At 43.6% G+C, this 22,848-nt stretch overlaps 1 protein-coding gene and 1 non-coding gene across 2 annotated transcripts in view; both read left to right on the top strand.

The window, feature by feature from the left end:
- Positions 1-11,852: 11,852 nt before the first annotated feature.
- LOC122688150 lies at positions 11,853-11,959 on the top strand. Its single transcript, XR_006339368.1, has one exon. It is a non-coding gene; the product is annotated as a U6 spliceosomal RNA (small nuclear RNA).
- A 1,989-nt stretch (positions 11,960-13,948) lies between these two features.
- Positions 13,949-22,848, top strand: part of AGPAT5 (1-acylglycerol-3-phosphate O-acyltransferase 5) — a 44,839-nt gene continuing 35,939 nt past the window's right edge. Inside the window, exon 1 of the mRNA XM_043893585.1 lies at positions 13,949-14,514. Coding sequence (XP_043749520.1) covers positions 14,296-14,514 — 219 coding nt within the window. The 5' untranslated portion in view covers positions 13,949-14,295. The remainder of the gene's footprint in view (positions 14,515-22,848) is intronic.

Below are 22,848 nucleotides of genomic sequence, written 5' to 3' on the forward strand. Positions count from 1 at the left end.
TGGGATGATTTGAGAGAATAGCACTGAATTACCACAGATAAAATAGACAACCAGAGGGGGTTTGATGTGTGACACAGGGCACCCGAAGTTGCTGCTCTGTGACGACCTGGAGGGGTGAGGTGTTGGGAGGTGGCAGGGCGGTTTGGGAGGGAGGAGACTCACGTAGCCTACGGCCGATTCATGTTGACAGATGGCAAAGGCCATCACAGTACTGTAAATGAATTATCCTCCAATTAAAATAAATAAATTTGAAAAAAAAACACAAAGTTTTAAAAAAAGAATGTCTATGAGGATTTTAGCCACTGGTCAGTTAGAGCTGCTGCTCACTGACCTCCTTCCTTCCATCCAGCCTCAGCACCTTGGTACTTGTTTTCTCAGCTGGAAATGCTCTCATTTTCCTTTTGCTCCTCATTCCATTTTTTAAAAATAAATGTATTTATTTTAATTGGAGGCTAATTACTTTACAATATTGTGGTGGTTTCTGCCATACATTGACATGAATCAGCCATGGGTGTACATGTGTTCCCCACCCTGAACCCCCCTCCCCCCAGATCCCATCCCTCAGGATGCATCCCAGTGCACCCTGTCTCATGCATCCAACCTGGACTGGCTATCTGTTTCACATATGATAATATACATGTTTCAATGGTATTCTCTCAAACCATCCCACCCTCGCCTTCTCCCACAGAGTCCAAAAGTCTGTCCTTTACATCTGTGTCTCTTTTGCTATCTCGCATATAGGGTCACAGTTACCATCTTCCTAAATTCCATATATACGCGTTAGTATACTGTATTGGTGTTTTCCTTTCTGGCTCGTTCTGTTTTTAAGATCAGTGTCCCCTTACGAGAGAGGCGTTTCCTGACCTTGTGATTTACAGGAGCAGCTGCAGAACCCTCTCTCCCATCACCCTGTCTGAAGTCACTGCATGTCCTGGTAACTCGATCTGTCTCTCACTGCTGACATGGCAGAGACGCAGCATAGGGGCCTGCCTGTATTAGTAGATCCTAGATCAGGGCCTGGCACATAACGAGCACTCAAAAATGTGACTGAATGAGTGAGTGAGCAAATGAATGAATGACCTAGTGCCAGTGGATGTAGCGGGTGAGGAGCAGGGATACAGAATAACCTCTAGGTTTCCAGCATGGCGGTCTGGAGAAATGAGAGAAACCCAACTCAACGTGGCTTTCATAGAAGCTCGTTTGCTCATTAACAAGAAGGTTGAGAAATGATCTGCTGAATCAAACCAGCTGTGAAATACACCCTAAGGATTACATCAGAGGCTTCTTGTCCTATTTGGACTCTGCCTTCAGGTTGAAGCAGACTTTCTGGCTACAGAGTTTCAAGTTTCACCCCAGTATTAATTCATCAGCCCAAAGACAGGAAGGAGCATTTCTGGTAGCATCGTTGGCAGAGTCAACAAGTTTCATTTCCAGGGCCCCCAGTAACCTCCACTTGAGTCTCAGGAGCCCCAGGGCAGCTAGTTCATCCCTAAACCAAATTATGGTTTGGTTTGTCCTACAGCCACTTCGTCCTAGAGCAGGCATCCCCAGCCTCTGGGATCTATGCCTGATGATCTGAAGTGGAGCTGATGTAATAATAAAAAATAAAGTCCACAATAATGTAATGCACTTGAATCATCCCCAAACCATCCCCCACTCCAACCCCCCCCGGTCTGTGGAAAAATTTCTTCCATGAAACCAGTCCCTGGTGCCAAAAGTTGGGGACCGCTATCCCAGAGGAGTGGTGGTTCAGGAACCCTTTACAAGGAGTTGTTTTAATTTTAAACCCAAGTTATACCGATTGCTATTTACTATATTGGAAATTAAAGTGAGAAGTTTAAAATATTTAGTAACTTTTTAGGAAACAGTAATAAGCCTATTATATGTTAATATATTTTATAGGAAAAAATTTCAAAAACAAATTTAGAAGAGTGGCACGTTTACATTTTTAAGTCTCTTTAATGTCTGACTTAATTGAATATAGCTGGATTCTTCACATTCAATCTGTTGCCATAGTTTTTTTTTTGGCTGAGGCATCTGAAGAAAATCCGGACTTAGTTAGATGTGATTGGAAACGGGAAGGAGTTTAATAGCCTTCAGATAATATGAATATTATTTCATATTATACTAAAACACAGGAACTGGTCATTTCTTAAATGTTGTTAGCAATGTAGAGTTTGACATGTCGAATTTTTGAATGCTGTTACACTGAAATCCACTGGTCTGCCTTGCACTTTGAAATTTACCCATGCAAGATTTTTAGACCCCAAGCACTGATTTATAAAAAAAATGCTTCACTGAGTTATGCTGGCCTTCTAAATGTTGAAGTGATACTGAAAACACAAGAATTATCACCACAGAAATAAAAATCAGTCCAATTATTGGGAACATATCAAGTTCATGAGAGCAAAAGTAGGTTTTTCAACATTCTAATTTTAAAAGCTCAAGTTTTATTATCAGCAATAGAGTCAGTTGCTTTTCCTTGAAGGGACAGCACCATTTTGTTCACTTTTGATTAAAAAAAAAAAAAAAAACCATGGTTATTCTGGCAGGTATACCTGTTACTCAAGTAAAAATTTTGTCCTATGAAAATACTAGCTAGTTGAGCTCACAAATCAAACTCTTTTCTCTGAAGAACTATGGTACATCAGACATCTGTGTCTCTTTTGCTGTCTCGCATATAGGGTCACAGTTACCATCTTTCTAAATTCCATATATACTCGTTAGTACACTGTATTGGTGTTTTCCTTTCTGATGCATCAGATGGGGTGCATCAAACGGGCTTCACGCAAATGTATCATTTACTCACACAATGTTATTAATAAAGGAAGTGTACTCAAGGTCATAATTTAATTAATGTTTGTTGTTTCATCAAGGGTATTCTTAAATGAAATGAATGGTTTCTCACTGAGAGTCCATGGTGATGGACATGTGGCCACTATGCACTCTGGTACTGACGCCAACTTGGCCTTGATGCCAAGGTGCTAGTGGGTTTACCCGCCAACATTACTCCAAGTTCAACACGAATAATGTTTCAGTGTCATGAATATATTTTTGACTTTGGACCATCTGAAAGTGTCTTGAGGAGCTTCAAGGGTCCAATGTCCACAGAAACAAAACCCAGGAAACCCACGAGAAATCCCTGCCTGTCCTGGGAGAGGGGGTGGAGTCAATTTTCCCCAAAGCACGCAGGCTGTATCAGGGAGCAGATATCTGATCTAAATGGGGATCTCAGGGCTCTCAAGAAGCAAACAGGCCAGGAGGCTCACGGTCCTCCACTAACAAGCACGAGACAGTAACTAGATTGTTTATTACAACCATGCGCAGGTTGGATTCGAGACAGCTGTGAGGGCAACTTCATTTCATTCAAAACTCCAAACAGTGTTTAAGCCTTTCAGAACCAGAATGCCCTCTTGTTTCAGTTTTACAGGTAAAAATAAAGCTCCACGCCCAAAGATGCTGTCCAGCAGGACGCAAAGGCCGAAGAGAACAAGACGGAGCCCCTCTGCAGGCAGAAACAACACAGGAAAGTGTTGGATAAGGAAAACCTGAAGACGTGATGCCGTCTGTTCAGGGTGCTCAGGAGCGCCTGCCAGCTGCACTGTTATCCTGCATGAACAAAAGTGAGGCTTACCTTTATGCTCGAACAAGGTCAGCTGTGGATCGGCACTGAAGAGCAGACTGAGAAATTGCCCATGGGTTCCATTAAAAATGTGGTCAGTAAGCCTATTGGAGAACACGAGGACTACCACATGATGGCGTTTCAGTTGGGCCCCACGGAAACCTCTTACTACTGGGTGTACTGGGTTCCAACTCAATATGTGGATGCAATCAAAGACACCGTGCTGGGGAAATGGCAGTATTTTTGAAAGCAGTTTCACCTCTGGCCCAGGAGACTGTCCCAAAGTGAAGGACATTGCTGGGAGAGGCCTGCAGCATCCCGGGATTTCAGAGTTCTGGAACTTTGTTCAAAAATATCTATATCCAATCTGAGGTGATGTGGTGACTGAAGCCAGAGGTGATGTACTTTCACCATCAGCTTAATTTTAACTTAAAATCACCGGTTCCCTTTCTTGCAGTCAGCTTCATACCATTTTTAAAAGTCAATATGGTGGAAATCAATAAATCTGAATTCTGAAAAAAAAAAAGAAACGAGTGGAGGAGGAGTACTGGACTCCGTTCTAAGCTGCTATTGAGGAAATGTCATTCTTTTTCCTCATCTTGCAGGCGGAGACGAGCTTCCCTTTGCTTCTGTGGGTGCTACTGTTCAGATCACACCCTTCTGTTACCACTAGGGCGTAGTCAATTTACAGTACGACTGATCAGCTTACAGCTTTCTTTAATTACGTTCCACACCTGAGTTCAGGTAGCATCAGCCAGGGTGGCCCAGGGCCCTGACACACAGACCTCACAGCATTCCGTGTGTGCATCCTGTGGCTTGTCACACGGACACAACCAAGTTTATTCCACTCTGCTCCCTGACTGCTCCATGGAGACACCAAGCCTTTGGAGATTCAATACTCTGTCTTGGTATCACGCCAAGTTAAATCTCCTCCATGTGAAGATTGCAGAATGATTACCCTGTATTTTTTTTTCTAGTATGCTTTTTTACTTTTTAGGTTAACTGTTTTGTATAAGTTCCCCCACTGTCTGGCTTTTATTTTCATGTAGGTTGTCATGTTTATAACCTTTCCCCAAAATACACAGAGGTAGTGACATCTTTTGACTAATTCATTCGTTCTCCTCTGATTTTGAATGCCACTTCCGTGAGACCCAACACAAAATACACAGACACAGTAGTACCAGGGAAAGACTTGCTTTTGCCCTTCTGAGCTGTCTGCCTCTTCACTCGCAACATAATATCATGGTCACGTTATGATACTTGTAGTGCCTACTGGGAAAATTCCTCAGGCTACAAATTGTTGCTACAAAAATCACCACAGTTAGAAAGTTAAATAAAACTAGTTTATCCTACCGTTCTGTGGGCAGAAGTTTGGAATGGGCCCCACCGCGGTCGTGAAGGTCCCGAGCAGGGCTGTGTCCTTCCGGGGCTCCAGGGGACGGTGCATGCCCTCGTCTTGACTTCTCCCCGGCCCCAGCCCTTCCTCCATCCTATAAGCCGATCGACGGGCCCAGGTGAGTCCTCCCCTCCGCGCATCTCTGCAAGCTCCTTTCCTGGCCCCTCCTTACATGTTAAGGCGCCTCGTGATTCTATGGGGAACACCTGATTAACCAAGGACTGCCTCCTTCATGTCATGGAACTGGCAATCCTGATTCTGTCTGTGCCCTAAATTCTCTTCTGCCGTGCAAATTAACGTATTCACCAGCTTCAGAAACTACATGGATGTCTTCAGATGGCCATCACTCCGCCTGCAAAGCTCATTATGCCTTTTAAAAAAATGCTTGATTGTTTCCCTACAAGATTACAATGCTTTTTTCTTTCTTCTTCTTTTGTTTTGGAGGCACAGGGTGAAATGTGGGGACTAGAAAAGACCCCAGACAGGGGTGGAACCCACACCATCTGCAGTGGAATTGTGGAGTCCTAAGTGCTGGACTCTCAGGGAATTCCCTACAGCACTTTTTCCTTGTTGTTTTTGTTCAATCACTCAGATGTGTCCCAACTCTTTGAGACCCCATGGACTGCAGCATGCCAGGTTTCCCTGTCCTTCACTATCTCCCCAAGTTTGCTCAAACTCATGTCCAATTAGTCAATGATGCCATTCAACCATCTCATCCTCTGTCTTCTCCTTCTCCTCCCACCTTCAATCTTTCCCAGCATCAGGGTCTTTTCCAATGAGTCAGGTCTTCCCATCAGGTGGTCAAAGTATTGGAGCTTCAGCTTCAGTCCTTCCAATGAACACCCAGGACTGATTTCCTTTAGGATGGACTGGTTGGATCTCCTTGCAGTCCAAGAGACTCTCAAGAGTCTTCTCCAACACCACAGTTCAAAAGCATCAATTCTTTGGTGCTCAGCCTTCTTTATGGTCCAACTCTCACATCCATACATGACTACTGGAAAAACCAGAGCTTTGACTATATAGACTTTCATTGGCAAAGAGATGTCTCTGCTTTTTAATATGCTGTCTAGGTTTGTCATAGCTTTATTCTAAGGAGCAAGCATCTTTTAACTTTATGGCTGCAGTCACCATCTGCAGTGATTTTTGCAGCCCAAGAAAATAAAGTCTGTCACTGTTTCCATTGTTTCCCCATCTATTTGCCATGAAGTGATGGGACCAGATGCCATGATCTTAGTTTTTTGAATGTTGAGTTTTAAGCCAGCTTTTTCACTCTCGTCTTTCACCTTCATCAAGCAGCTCTTTAGTTCTTTGCTTTCTGCCCTAGGTTGGTGTCAGCCGCATATCTGAGGTTATTGATGTGTCTCCTGGCAATCTCCATTCCAGCTTGTGCTTCATCTAGCCTGTCATTTTGCATGCTGTACTCTGCCTATAAGTTAAATAAGCAGGGTGACAATACACAGCCTTGGCATACTCCTTTTCCAATTTAGAACCAATCCATTATTCCATGTCCGACTCTAACTGTTTCTTCTTGACCTGCATACAGGTTTTTCACGAGGCAGGTAAGGTGGTCTGGTATTCCCATCTCTTGAAGAATTTTTCACAGTTTGCTGTGATCCATACAGTCAAAGGCTTTAGCGTAGTCTAGGAAACAGATATTTTCTGAAATTCTCTTGCTTTTTTTATGATCCAACGAATGCGTATGTGCTAAGTCGCTTCAATCATGTCTGACTCTTTGTGACTGTATGTACTGTAGCCAACAAGACTCCTCTGTCCATGGGATTGTGTAGGCAAGAATACTGGAGTGGGTTGCCATGCCCTCCTCCAGGGGATCTTCCTGACCCATGGATCGAACCCACATCTCTTACATCTCCTGCATTGGCAAGCAGGTTCTTTATCACTGGTGCCACCTGGGAAGTAGAAAGGCGGAGGAACTAGAGATCAAATTGCTATGAGCCAACAAATGCTGGCAATTTGATCTCTGGTTCCCCTGCCTTTTCTAAATCCAGGTTGAACATCTGGGAGTTCTCAGTTCATATACTGGCTGAATATACATTGAGCCAGAAGCCTGGCTTGGAGAATTCTGAGCATACTTTGCTAGCATGTGAAATGAGGGCAAATGTGCAGTAGTTTGAACGTTAGTTTGAACATTCTTTGGCACTGCCCTTCTTTGGGTTTGGAATGAAAACTGACCTTTTCCAGTCCTGTGGCCACTGCTGAGTTTTCCAAATTTGCTGGCATATTGAGTGCAGCACTTCCACAGCATCATTTTTTTAGGATTTGAGTTAACATACCTGGAATTCCATCACCTCCACTAGCTTTGTTTGTAGTGATGCTTCCTAAGGCCCACTTGACTTTGCACTCCAAGATGTCTGGCTCTAGGTGAGTGACCACACCATCGCGGTTATCTGGGTCAGTGAGATCTTTTTTGTACAGTTCTTCTGTGTATTCTTGCCTCCTCTTTTTAATATCTTTTGCTTCTGCTGGCTCCATACCGTTTCTGTCCTTTACCGTGCCCATTGTTGCACGGGCACGATAAAGGACATGTGTTCCCTTTGTATCTCTGGTCTCTTCTGTCCTGTTGTTCTAAGTCCCTCCCCTTTGTATCTCTGGTCTTTCCTGTCCTGTTGTTCTAAGTCCCGCTATGTCCTTTTCCTTTGCATCTCTCGCCCCCACAAAATAAAACCAGTTTGGTGGACTGTAAGGAGATCCAACCAGTCCATCCTAAAGGAAATCAGTCCTGAATATTCATTGGAAGTACTGATGCTGAGGCTGAATCTCCATTATTTTGGCCACCTGATGCGAAGAGCTGACTCATTGAAAAAGACCCTGATGCTGGAAAATATTGAGGGCAGCAGGAAAAGGGGGTAACAGAGGATGAGATGGTTGGATGGCATCATTGACTAAGTGGACATGAGTTTGAGCAAACTCAGGGAGATAGTGAAGGACAGGGAAGCCTGGCCAGCTGCAGTCCATGGGGTCACAAACAGGCACGACTGAGCAACTGAACAACAAAAAAAATTAAAGTCATGGTGTGAGGTGAAATGTCATAGTGTGAGAGTTGGACTACAAAGAAAGCTGAGCGCTAAAGAACAGATGCTTTTGAACTATGGTGTTGGAGAAGACTCTCAAGAGTCCCTTGGACTGCAAGGAGATTAAACCTGTCAATCCTAAAGGAGATCAGTCCTGGGTGTTCATTGGAAGGACTGATGCCCAAAGCTGAAGCTCCAAACCTTTGGCCACCTGATGTGAAGAACTGATTCACTGGAAAAGACCCTGATGCTGGGAAAGAGTGAAGGTGGGTGGAGAAGGGACGACAGAAGATGAGATGGTTGGATGCCGTCACCGATTCGATGGACATGAGTTTGAGCAAGCTCTGGGAGTTGGTGCATGACAGGGAAGCCTGTCGTGCAGTAGTCCATGGGGTCTCAAAGAGGTGGACACGACTGAGTGACTGAACTGAACTATGAGGCTGAATATCATGAACCCTAATAATCAAGGATAAAAACCAAGTTTACATTTACCATGCTGGAAAGGTGAGTACTTTCCTGTACATAAAATACAAAATGTTTTTCACAATCAAAATAAAGTTATACTTTATCACCAATCTATGATACAGCTGGTCTTCCCAGATGGCACTTCCAATGCAGGAGATGTAAGTACATGGGTTTGATCCCCTGGAGGAGGGCATGGCAACCCACTGCAGTATTCTTGCCTGCAGAATCCCATGGACAGAGGAGCCTGGTAGGCTACAGTCCCAAGGGCCGCAAAGAGTCAGACACAACTAAAACAACTTAGCATGCAGACATTCGCATGATACAGTTACATAATAAAATATTTTTGAGTATTTTATTTTTGTGGTATGACAGCCCGTAAACATTTCTCATTCTAAATATCCATATTCAAATCCAATTTTGTATTTGTAAAGTTATGTTCTTTTTTTTTCCCTCCCTAAACTTATGTTCTTAAAGTGCTCTCCATTGTCCCAACTGAGGAAGTTCCATGCCCCACAGAACCTGTTTCCACCCTTCAAGGATGAAACCAAACTCCACCTGGTTTTCTCAAGCCTGAAACTGGAGAGGCATCCTTCACCCTTCCCTCCCCTCCTTATCACTAAGGTCAAGTAACTCCCTCTGATCACACCTTCTGGCTATCTCTTGCCAAAGTCACCTCTTGGCTTGTTTTTCTGTGTTATTTTTATTTGCCTCTGTAACAAATTAATCCCATCGTCCCACCCCAGACCAGCAAAGGTCATGGCCTCTTTATCTGTTCTCTCTTTATCTCTGACACCCTGCAAGAAGTGGGATGTGGAATGAATGCTGGATACATACTTGCTAAATCAATATTTCTTTGTAAAAACTTGAAATGATACAGGAGGTCCAGCTGACCTTCATCTAATCTTACTTCCCCTCCCCTGAGAAAACTACTGTCATCAGTAGTTTTTAAGATATTTACATCTGGAAATACTGTTTTTTTTTGTTTTTGTTTTTTTTACAGAAATGGGATAATAGTGCATATATTATCCAGTAGTCTTCCCAGATGGCTCAGTGATAAAGAATCTGCTTGACAAGCAGGAGACACAGGAGACTCGGATTCGATCCCTGGGTCCAGAAGATCCCCTGGAGGAGGAAATGGCAACTCATTCTAGTATTCTTGTCTGAAAAACCCCACAGAGAGAGGAGCCTGGCAGGCTACAGTCCATAGCGTTGCAAAGAGTCAGACTCTACTGAGCATGCATTATCCAGCAACTTGCTTTTTTCACCTAACATGCAGATCTATGATGATATATTTGGGTCTACTTTTTAAACTGCTTTGTAGCATTTCATTTCATATGTCATCTTGGTGTATTCATGTAAACACTCTGCTACTGACTGTTCACTTAACTAGATTTATTGAGTCAATGATATCTGTCCATTTGATCTGCCTGGGAAGATTCCAGGAGTCCAGAACACCTTGCATTTCACAACGTCCCATTCACTTGCCCTTCCCTCCATCTTCCATAACATTCTGCACTCAGATGGGAAAGATGTAATAACTTTAGCACACAGAGGGTAACTTAATTTCCTTTTTAATGATTTTTTATTGAAGGATAATTGCCTTACAGACAACTTGCTTTAACTGTTGTTGTTCAGTTGCTCAGTAATGTCCAGCTCTTTGCAACCCAATGGACTGTGGCATGCCAGGTTTCCCTGTCCGTCACTATCTCCTGGAGTTGGCTCAAACTCATGTCCATTGACTTGGTAACTGAGGTATCATTAACACAAACTTTATTTACAATAATTATCAGATTTTGTGATATACAATGATTAAATTGTACATTGCTAACAGCCATAGCTCAATCCAGAAGAAATTTTAACTCTTAGGACCCTGATGACACAGTCTGATCAATAAAAAAGATTTGGAAGCATAAAATATATCCCATGAAGATAAAATGATGTGGCAGAAGTGGAATGAAAATGTTTTCAAGGAGATAAAGGATCAATGTAAAATTCTAATTGGGAAAAATCTTGTTGATGTTCAGTCACTAAGTCGTGTCCTACTCTTTGAGACCCCATAGACAGCAGCACTCCAGCCTTCCATGTCCATGAGATTTTTCAGACAAGAATACTGAAGTGGATTGCCATTTCCTTCTCCAGGGGCTCTTTCTTGACCCCAGGACCAAACCTGAGTCTCCTGTGTCTCCTGCATTGCAAGCAGATTCTTTACCCACTAAGCCAACCCATGGGGTCCACTTAAAAGAATTCTGTAATCATTTAATTTAAAAATTTTATTCACTACTCATGGGAACTTACTTTTTAACTGATCAAACTTATGATAAAAATAATTGTAGATATTAGCTTAAAAACAAGTGAGGGAAATAAACAACATACTTCTAGGGGGCATCTGAATTTTAAAAAGAGTAGGGCACATTACTTGCTGCACACAGCTTTCCTCAGCCTTGAGAAACTGTTAGCTCTTAACTTCAGTCCTTCAGACATGTTCTCACTTGGAAGGTGCTTCTTCCTCATCCCTAGCTTTACCCTGGCAAGCTCCCCCTAGAACTTCATGTCAACTCTACCTGAGAAGGCTTCTATGTGCCCAGACTAAATGAGATCTCCTTATTATATGTCCCTATGGTACCGTGAATTCCCCCTTTACATAAGCTCACCCCAGGTGTGGACTGAGTACAGCCTAAGAGGTGGGCAGGCGGAAAGGAGAGTAAGTTTGTGACGGAGTCTGCAGATAAGGAGGCCGCAGAGCACAGGGGATAATCGAAGGGGCCGAGTTTGGATATAAACAAGGGCAGCTCAAGTTCTCAATGTCCCCATGCCAGAACTTGCACAAAACTTTACAACCTGGTGACCAACAGTAATACAGGGATAATCCACAAGAAGTAACATATTTACACATATCACACACATTTACTGACTTCATGTGTACAGACTATAATGTTAACACTGAACCAGTTTTATCCCTTCATGTCTGTGTGCTTAGTCAGTTGTGTCCGACTCTTTCTGACCCCATGGACTATAGCCCACCAGGCTCCTCTGTTCATGGGATTCTCCAGACAAGAACACTGGAGAGCATTGCCATTTCTTTCTCCAGGTGATCTTCCCAACCCAGGGATTGGGAAGATTTCTTTCTGTTGCTTTCCTCCATTGCAGATTCTTTGCCTTCTGAATCACCAGGGAAGCTTATCCCTTCATACATTTCCCTAATTGTACAGATGTCTGGTCTCATTTAATTCAAGGAAGCATGGGGACACCACTGATAGTGCACATTTTCCATATCCATGAATTTTTCCCTCCAGTACGAATCTAGTTCTCACTGGGCATTGCTTTCCACAGAAAGAGGGGAGCGCTCGCTTTGGCAGCACATATACTAAAATTGGAATGATACAGAAAAGGTTAGCATGGCCCCTGTGCAAGGATGACAGGCAAATTCATGAAGTGTTCCATATTAAAAAAAAAAAAAAGAAAGAAAAGACCGAAAATCCTGTTGAAAATCTCTGTACTGTGGATGCTTACCTGCTGGCAATATACCTGTGCAAACACTTGTTCCTTGAGCAATTTCCATTCATCTGGCTTTGTCCCTCAGGGTGACCATTTGTCAGTCATGTTCCATGTCAACTGTGTGCAGACAGTCAAATCAGGTAGCCACTGTTCTGGACCTGATTACAATTTTCCACTGAAATGCCACTAAATGCATTTGGCTGGGCTTCCCTGGGTTCAATCAATGGGTCGGGAAGATCCCCTATTAAAGGAAATGGCAACCCACTCCAGTATTCTTGCCTAGAGAATTCCATGGACAGAAGAGCCTAGTGGGCTAGTCTTTTGGGTTGCAAAGAGTCAGACACTTTCACAGGCTTGCATTCAGAAAAAAAAAAAAGTTTTTCCTTTTTTCACTTAAAGGATTACACAGTAAACCACACGCACTGTAGTCAAAGGACGGTAGAAGAATTCAGAAGGCCTCGGAATCTGTTTTCATAACAATAAAACAGCGGCCCTGATGTCCTAGATTTTTGTGAAGGTCACAGAAGTATGTCAGTACTTTATTCCACACGTCCATGCGGACATGGCAACCCATTCCAGTACTCTTGCCTGGAGAATCCCGTGTACAGAGGAGCCCATGGGGCCGCAGTCAGACATGACTGAAGCGACTGAACCACCACCACCATGCCAGTACCTTCAAGAACTACACAAAAAATGAGGCTAAGCATAAGCTATCAGGAAGACATTAAACAGCCAGGCCTGGGAAAGTGAAGCGAGAGTGAATCTGATAAGCCTAGAAGGGAAGGGAGTTTGGGTGAGAATGGATCCATGTATATGCATGGCTGAGTCCCGCTGCTGTCCATCTGAAACTATCACAACATTGTTAATCTGCTACGTGCTGTGTTGTGCTTATCAGTCCTGTCCGAGTCTTTGGACCATGGACTGTAGTCCTCCAGGCTCCATGGGGATTCTCCAGGCAGGAATGCTGGAGTGGGTTGCCATGCCCTCCTCCAGCGGATCTTCCTAACCAGGGATCAGAGCACAGGTCTCCCCGCATTGCAGGCGGATTCTTTACCATCTGAGCCACCAGGGAAGCCCGTTCATCTGCTATACCGCAATATAAAATAAAAAGTTTAAAAACAAAATTTGGCATCCAACAATTTAAAAAAAGAATAAGAGTGAATCTGATAAGACAAACTAATGAACCTTGTTAAAAGGCTGTCCAGCTACGCGTGAACGTACAGTGATGAGAAAGAAGGGACCTGATTCGGACACACGCTAGAGGGCGAGTGAAGGGCAGGAAGCGGGGTCCTGGGACCCCGGCGGGGAGCAGAGGCAGAGCCGAGGCGAGCGAGCGGGTGGGCGCCGCCGTGAAAAGGAAGCGCGGCCTGACTGTAGAACCCAGGGCGAGAGCCCCGAGAGCCCCTGTGGCTCTTCTGTAACTACCCCAATTGTCTCCTGCTGGCCTTGACCCAGCCGGCCTGACGAATCTCTCAGCCAGGCAGCCAGGGTGTGCAGCACCTTCTAGGTGCCGAGCTTCACCTGTGCGCCCCAGGGGAAGGGGACGTCTCGGCTCGAGGGCGCATCCTGGCGTCCAGGGGCCCTCGGACGTGCAAGCAGGTGGTGGGGCGTCTCCTCAAGCCCACCTGTGCCCAGAGCCCGACCACGGGGCGCACGGCCACCCGAGTCCCTCACCGGCCCGGACCAACCTCACCGCGTCCCTACAGCCAGTCACCGCGTCGCCCCCGCGCGCGCGCCCCCAGAGGGGGGCGGGGCTGGGAGACCTTTGGAGCATGCGCAGTAGCCTGAACAGGGCCGTCCACGCGGCTGGTCAGCCGTTGCGTTTCAACCGTGTACAGGGCTCAACCAATCAGGAGGCGAATTCTTGCCGCGGGCCCCCGCCCCCGGCGGGGGACTATGGCAACGGACGGCCTATCGGGAGGCGTGTTGTTGGCGCGGAGCCCCGCCCCCGGCCGGGGCAGAGGGTCATGGGGTGTGAGCGGTCCTGAGCTCCCCAGCCCTTGAGGGCCGCGGCGTCCCTTGCCTCGGGCCGCGATCAGCGCGCCCCGCCCTTCGCTCGCCAGCGCGCCCGCCCTCCGGCGGCGGCCCGGTCCATGCGGCTGGGGGCGGAGGCCCGAGCGGGCGCGGGCCGGGCGTCTCAGGTGCGGCGGGCTGCCGGGCGAGGTGAGAGGGCGGCGGCGGGGCCGGGCGCGGCCAGCTGATTGGCCGGCGAGCGAGGGCCTCGCGGCGGCGGGAGGCGGCGGGGCATCGCAGGGCCGGCGGAGCGCCGGGCGCGCGGAGACGGGAGGATGCTGCTGTCCCTGGTGCTCCACATGCACTCGGTGCGCTGCGTGCTGCCGGCCGCCGTGCTCCTGGGCACGGCGCCCACCTACATAATGGCCTGGGGCGCCTGGCGGCTGCTCTCCGCCCTGCTGCCCTCGCGCTTCTACCAGGCGGTGGACGACCGGCTCTACTGCGTCTATCAGAGCATGGTGCTCTTCTTCTTCGAGAACTACACCGGGGTGCAGGTGAGGTCCCCGCGCGCGGGCCGCCGCCTCTGTCGCTGTCGGGGGCCCGGCGGCGGGGTGGGGGGTCGCGGGCGCATCTCCCAGCCTCCGACCCTGGGAACACGTGCCGCCACCCCATCCTCGCCCGCCACGTTCACGGTCGCCTCCGGGGTCTGGCCGGATGCGTCGGTGCGGGCACCCCGAGTCTCTAGGTATAGCTGCAGGAACGCAGTTCTAGGGCCACAAGTGGGATCAACCGCTTCCCCTCGCCGTCTCCCAGCTTCTGTAGCTGTCTGTCTCGTGCTTGGCGAAGTCGGTGCAGATGGACATTTAAGTAGGGCAGGCAGTTGACAGTTTCTGGCGCTTGGTCTGAGAGGAGATGGTCATGCTGGAACTCGAAAGTGCGCTCTTAGAAATCGGAGACCTCTGCAGACAGATTGGTGTTACTCTTTGGACAGGCAGTGCAACTTTGTGTTTCGCGTTCTTTTGCAGGATGATTGAAAGCTGAGCATGAAAAGTAATAACATTTGTTACTGTAGAAGCCTTACCGGAGATAACATTCTTGCCAACTTTGACTAGGCTTAAGTGTGTGGCTAATCTTTTTTGTCTTTCTGTTCCTTTCCTTCTCTGTAGAGAATGGATTATTTGTAGATTAAATTTGTAAAACAAACAAAAGTAGAACACCCTTTTTATTTAATTTTTTGAAGTCTTACACAAAAATAGCAACTGTGGGAAAAAATTGTTAATTTTCCTTTTGTTCTCCAATTTGGGGGGGGGGGAGGGGAATGAAATGGAGCTTAATTCTTGGTTTTCCTTATACCCGGCCCTCTTCTTTTCTTGTTGCGGATGGATTGGAGTGAGTGGGAAGGCATTATTTTGTCTTTTCTACTACCCCCTAGTGCTGTTGCTTATACCCTCTTGTCCACCAGCTACTATTTTGAATTTGCAGTTGCCTTGTTAATGCCTGATGACTCTGAACTTGCCCCAGTTGGAGGTTTGGGGGGTGGGAACTAGAAGCCAGGGCCTCTGTTTAAATCAGTATTTGTGTTTCCTAGGAAAGAAAGACTGCTTTTCCGGATAATGGTTTGCTGATCTTTGACTTTTACAATGGGCTTCATTTAAATTTTCACTAATTCAGAACAGTCATTTCCCCACTGTGTTCTTACTTCACCACAGTTGTCTAAACATATGGTTTTGTCATGATACATGTTTAATTTTACATCATATGTCAGTAGGTGCAGGCTGGGAAACAGACTCAAAACAATATAACAGTCATTTACCTCTTTGAAAAGTAATTCTACCTACAGTGTTCTTTTGTTTTTTGTTTTTTAATTTTGGTTAAAAGCGTGTAACATGTCCCATGCAATACGACATATATGGCTGAAGTAATTTGTATAATAAGTTTCTTATTTTAAAAAATGGGTCTGAACTTTCCGGTGTTTCTGAAGTTGTATATCTCACATCTTGTTCAGTATAGACCTCAGCATGTGGTTTTTTAAGAGTTTAGTCTGTTGATCAGTTCTGTTCAATTCAAGGATTCCTAACAGACTTCATCAAGGACCCACGCATGCTAAATAAAATTTTGAATTATGCTTGAGACCATCGGACATCCTTTTATAAATACATAAAGAACCAGTATCTAGTGATAATCTTCTAAATGTCAGGATTCATTTTTCTTGTGTATTTAAAAAAATGTTGCACTTTCTCCTTCTTCTACTGGAACAGATGAAAAACTGAACTTTGATATTTGCAGACCGAAATAAATAGTGATACGCAACATGCCTCCTCATTAAAACCTAAGTGTTTTAGTTACCATTTTCTTCCTGCTTAAATCAGTTAGTAACAACTGTTTTACTTTAAACTAGATTTTACACTAATGACTGCTAATCCCTACCTCCCTAAATGCTAACATGATACATTGTAACAGTCAAATATGAAATTTGATATGAAATAAATTTAGTTTTTCAATTGACATGTTTCGAATATAAAATAGTTCAAATAACACTAGAAGTAAGACAGAATTAAGTCTAAGATTTTGATGTTTATATAATGTGTCCAATTAGAATACTCTAATAATTTATACATTTACTTGAAAGGTTGTTTCAAGTTCCTCAGAAACCCTCAAGGCCTTCATATCTGGAGGCCGTTTATAAGTAGTTATTTTGGTGGCACCGTGTCCTCAAAAGTAGTGCTAAACTCTTAATGAGATAAATTTGTATTCTGTATCCTGTAAAAAGCAGGTTTCCCAGGTGGCGCAGTGCTCAAGAGTCCTCCTGCCAATGCAGGAGATGCAAGAGACACGGGTTCCATCCCTTCGTCAGGAAGATCTCCTGGAGAAAGGAAATGGCAACCTACTCCAGTATTCTTGCCTGAAATATCCCATGGACAGAGGAGCCTGGCAGGCTACAGTCCATGAAGTCTCAAAGAGTGAGACATGACTGAGCATGCAGCTTGTAAAAGCAGCTTAGTTATTAGAATGAAACGTGTGTTTGGAATCAGAGAAGGGACCTCACAAGTCCAAGCTCTTTATCACGTTTGGATTCTTTTTGCATTTCTGCTAAAATGTTGCCCAGATTCTTCTCAAGTATCAGTGGTCCTATGTAGAATATAAATTTTTCCTTGTCTCCTTTTATTTTCTCTTTTCTCTACGTATTTATCATCCTCGTGAAGACTTTTAAAGACCTTAGACTACTACCTTCAGTTTAGCTAGGAGGCACAGACCCGGAAGATGCTTAAGTAGAATGACACAGCCTTTGAAAGAGGAAATTAAACATTTCTCAATCAAATATGATTCCAATCTAACACAGTTTAAGTCCGGCCAGGGAACAGACTTATAAGAAAATCTTAGAGAAGTGTAATTAGAACCTTGTTTTTATACTGTCTAGAAATACCAATCCTGGACTATGGTTGCATCCATATAAAAATTTTTTAATTACCTTATTTTTCTAAGTTACAGGTGCAATAAAATATTCAAACACTGCGTAAAGATTTTGAGACAGTTAAAGTTCCCTTATCTACACTCCCTCCTCCAGCCTGCAACAGTTTGGTGTGTAACTTTGGATTTCTACCAGGAGCTTTTAAATAAATGTATGAATTGTGGAGAGACTCCTCCATTTTAAATTAACTTCTTGGATGGGTTTTATAGTAGCACTAAATATACTCTAACCTTTGGGGACACCTCTGTGCCATTATGATGGAAAACAAAAGAAAAGAGGACTCTCTGTATATACAGTTTACTCTCCCTCTTTCCTAAATTGGTCTAGTTTTATAGACTTTATAGAGTCTTTTATAGAGTCTTTGTGACTCTGCTAGATTATTCAAGAAGGCTGTATCAATTGTTAGGAACCACTCTGAGCTTTTATACTTCAATCAGGAGTAACATGCTGTGTTTTATTCCGTTGATAACTGAGTAAAAATGAAGACTCCTACACATGGCCTTCAAGGCTGTCACAGTGCCGCCCTGGCCAGCTTTTCCGTTCGCTGATTTCACTTTTGCGCAACTGCTGCTTCCTTCCCAGCACCCGCTCCCCCATTCACCGTGCCTTCTCAAGAATCCGCCTTTGCGCTGCTCTTCTCAGTATGCTTTCTTCCAGCTCAGGCACTTTTCCTCTTCGATTGTCACGATCTCACCCCATCTCAATGTCAGGATCACTTACGTGTAACATTAACCTGTAATATTAACATAGCAGGGGCATATTGTAATATATATACATATAGTCCCCTTTCCATGACTGTAGCTCCTTGGAGGTGGCAAGAGCGACTTGACTTGATGGTTCCCTTTCAGCAAAAGGGCAGAGCACTCTGCAAGGGACACCGATCTGTGTTTCTTTGGAAATGCAGGCACATCTCACTTTTAATGCATGGGGGCTCTTGAATGGCCCTAATAGTTGACCAAAGACTGAGAATAAGGTCAGAGACCTTATAAAAGGAGTTCTGAAACAGCTAGCAATATAGAGACTTTTGTATACTTACAAAATATAAATACAAAAGTATCGATACAAAAGTATCGATACTTTTGTATACTTGTCAATAAAAACCTGCACTTCTTTGCAATTTTTAAAAATAACCAGTTCTGTCAGGTTTATTTTGTTTACTATGCTTCTTTCCATGAATTAGCAATGAAAACCCCAAATAAATAAGTGTTGCCTGGAGATTTAGAGGGCTATATGTGTGTGTAAGTGTATGTGATAGAAGCAGAGAGAAATGATGTGGGTGATACCTGGAAACAGGGTGATATTAAGTGCTAACCACATGTGAGGCACCGTTTCCATTGATAAAATAGCCTCTGCTCCCAGCATACAATTTAGCAGTTAGAAAGAAGTCAGTTTTTTTTAAATAATGAATGTATAATGGGATGTTACAAAATGACAAAATGAGCAAAGAGTGGAGGAAACACTGGAGTATAACTGAATACAAGTGGTTACTTCACTGGGGGAAGGTGATTCTTCTGTGTTAGATGCTATGTGATGAAGCCAATTCCTCATGTGTTTACATGTTGCTTTGCTCCCATTCTTAATTTGTGTTTTTGTAGGAAAACATTTTATGTCAGTTTTAAAATTTTTACTCAAGGCTTTCTTACCTCCTTGTGGTTAATGTTCAAAGTGAAAAAAAATTGCATAAGCTTCTAATACACAGGACTCCTCATTTGACAATTTTTATTTGGAATTTTTACAGGTAATTTGTTATATTCAAGAGATTTTTGGATGTTGCGTGAGAAACCTGGTGTAATTCCTAGTTCTTTGCCATTCTCTGTTAACTTGAGTAAACCAATTTTTCAACTCAGTATTCTCATTCTTAAGTGGAATTCTGATTTTCCTGTTATTTTGAACACTGAGATAATATGTGAAGCTGCTTAGCTCAATGACAGATCCATCACAGATACTCAGGAAAAACACTATCTGTAAATGAAGGCAGTATCAAGCGATACCTGTGATGAATATATTGTATAAAGAGAGCTTTGTGATTTGTAAGGTTCCACTTAAATGTTGCATAATAATTATTTTTATACTGATTATTAGATAAATGACTATGTTTATATTTTAACCTTGTTTCAGAAGGGCATCATACTTTTCCTGTTCAGGGAAATGTTTCAAACTGGGCAGAAAAAGACCATCGTTTCATGTGTATTACAGTAGAAATCTTGTGTGTGATCTTGAAATAATGTATTTCATTGACATAGAAATACATTTAAAAATTCACTTTAAATAATTATAAATAATCACAGTGTGAATTACATATGTGAACTTATTTATGCTGAAATTATAGCTGCATTTCTACATAATCAGACCTTTTTTTTTTAAAGGAAGATAAACTAGATATCTGTTTCTCTTATCCATTCATCATTTAACACAGTTTTGAGTGAACAATTTCACCTTATTGGATAATAATAATAACAACATGAGCTTCCCCTGTGGTTCAGATGGTAAAGAATCTGCCTGCAATGCAGGAGACCCAGGTTTGATCCCTGGGTCTGGAAGATCCCCTGGAGAAGGGAATGGCAACCCACTCCATGGACAGAGGAGCCTGGTGAGCTGCAGTGCATGGGGTCTCAAAGAGTCAGACATGACTGAGCGACTAACATTACTACTCATAGCAACAGTTACCGTTTTGGGGGAAGCGTTACTAGGAATAACGTGGAGTAGTTTACATGGTCTCGGTTATTTCACCAGGACCTGTGGGGAGTAGTTACTATTATTACATTAATTTTACAGGTTACAAAAAACAAAAAAAGGCAAGGAGAGGTTAGGTACTTGTGCTGAAGTTCATAAAGTTGGTAAGGTGATGGACTAGGATTCAAATCCCCGTCTTCATTCGTGTGAATTGAACATTTCTGCTTGTGTCTTAATAATGATTATATTGCAGCATAGAGGAGGCAAAATGTTCTGTAGCTGGGCCCACAAATTAAATTGACAGAAGTCACAATAGAAGAAAAGGCATACAAATTCCATTGATGTAAGTATTTAAAAAATATTTTAGTATTTTACATGTTAAATAAGCGTGTTTTTATTGGAGCATCACAGAAAAGAAGTGAAAACCCTAAGAGGTGGTTAGACTCAGCCCAGGGATGTATATGTGTTAGTCGCTGAGTCCTGTCTGACTCTTTGTGACCCTGTGGACTATAGCCTGCAGGCTTCTCTGTCCATGGAATTCTTCAGCCCAGGGGTGTGTATATCATTTTATTAATAACAAAGGACAATAGACTGTGGAGACACAACTAGATAGAGGAGAGGTGTGTTGGGTTCTTAAAGCTGGTAAATGATGGGATGGTCCCTGGGAAACACGATAAGGGTGTTTAGATGAGTGGAGTTTAGTGTCACCTTTACAAAGGGAAGCTTAGGGGGAGAACAGCGAGCTGTGTGTGCTGTTTCTCAGTTGCCTTCAGCTCAAAATAATCCTCTTGTCAAAGTGGCATATTTTGGGGTGGATATTCTGAGCCCTTTCTACAGCATCATGTATATTGAAGGACAGTGAAGGAAGTTTTTTTTTTTTTTTTTTTTTAAATTTGTATTTCAGTTTGCATGCTGAAAGAAAATAGATATTACTGAGATCAGTTCAGTCACTCAGTCCAACTCTTTGCAACCCTATGGACTGCAGCATGCCAGGCCTCCCTGTCCATCACCACCTCCTGAAGTTTGCTCAAACTCATGTCCATTGAGTCGGTGATGCCATCCAACCATCTCATCCTCTGTTGCCCTCTTCTTCTCTGCCTTCAATCTTTCCCAGCATCAGGGTCTTTTCCAGTGAATCAGTTCTTCCCATCAGGTGGCCAACGTATTGGAGCTTCAGCTTCAGCGTCAGTCCTTCCAATGAACAGTTAGGACTGATTTCCTTTAGGATGGACTGGTTGGATCTCCTTGCAGTCCAAGAGACTCTCAAGAGTCTTCTCCAACACCACAGTTCAAAAGCATCAATTCTTCAGTGCTCAGCTTTCTTTATAGTCCAACTGTCACATCCATACATGACTACTTTTCCATAGCTTTGACTATATGGACCTTTGTCAGCAAGTAGTGTCTCTGCTTTTTAATATTGAGATAAATGAAGAATTTTGTTTGTTTTTTGAAGAGAAAGTATACTGTGTTTTATGTCCCCAAGACATTGTTGGGTGGATATTCCACTGTGTGAGAAACATGATTACTTTAGATTCCATTCTGCCATCCCTTTTCAGGATACAAATGAGGGAGTCTCCAAGTAGTTTACAAATCATGGGAACAAACCAAAAGAAAGGTAAAGGTGAGATCCAGGTGAGAGGACAGTGTTGCCTAAACCCAGGTCAGCTGAAAGCTTTCTTTGTGCAACCTAAACGAGCTTGTTTGACTGGAGCAGAGCTGTAACTAGTGTGTTTCAGTCACAGTGAAGGTAATCGAAGAGCATTTTCATTGTTAAGTTAATAAAATTAAAAGAGAACATTGTTATTTTTCTTTAGAGGGATTTTACATGAGTTTTTAAAATATTGATGAACCCCAAAATGAACAATTGTGATGAACCTAAAATTACTCAGAAACTTAGGAAGAACCAAAAAAGCCATGTTTTTCATGTGCCTTGTTTGAAGGAACAAATTACCTGCCGGTGAAGTGATTGTGATTTGAAATACATGTACCAGAAGACTCACAGCATGATGCCTTAAATAAGTCACTGGTGCATTTAAAGTATTTGTTTCTACCCCAACCCTTTACTGCTGAAAGTGAGGCGTAGCTTTATCCACTTGTGAGAAATACAGATGCAGCCTGTTTCAGTGAACATCTCTTGAAAAGCACCTGGGTGCTGGGCTCTGGGCAGAACGGGGATGAGGTCCCTGCCCCTGAGGAGCTTGTGGGTCTCAAGGGGAATGTGATGTGAACTAGAGATAGGGGTACACAGGGAGACAGGGTTTACTGTGATGCAAAAGGGGAAGTGATGAATCTTGGGGTCCAGCTTATTAGGAGGCAGGAGGGCTTCCGTGAGGAGGTGAATAAATGTGAAAAAGCTGATCTAAGATGACTGCAATGAGAGAGTGCAGGTGGCTTTTAATTAATCATAGAGTCATTTAACAATGTAAATGTATGGGTATTTTGTAAGTGCTGTGACCCCATGGGCTACAGAATGCCAGGCTTCCCTGTCCTTCACTATCTCCCAGAGTTTGCTCAAATTCATGTTCATTGAGTTGGTGATGCTGTCTTTCCATCTCATCCTCTGCTGCCCTCTTTCCTCTCCTCTCGCCTTCAATCTTTCCCAGCATCAGGGTGTTTTCAAGTGTCAGCTCCCATCACTTTAGGTGGCCAAAGTATTGGAGCTTCACCATCAGTCCTTATAATGAATATTCAATGTTGATTTCCTTTAGAATTGACTGGTTTGATCTCCTCGTAGTCAAAGGGACTC

The sequence above is a fragment of the Cervus elaphus genome, chromosome 32, assembly GCF_910594005.1.
Source record: "Cervus elaphus chromosome 32, mCerEla1.1, whole genome shotgun sequence".
NCBI lineage: Eukaryota > Metazoa > Chordata > Mammalia > Artiodactyla > Cervidae > Cervus > Cervus elaphus.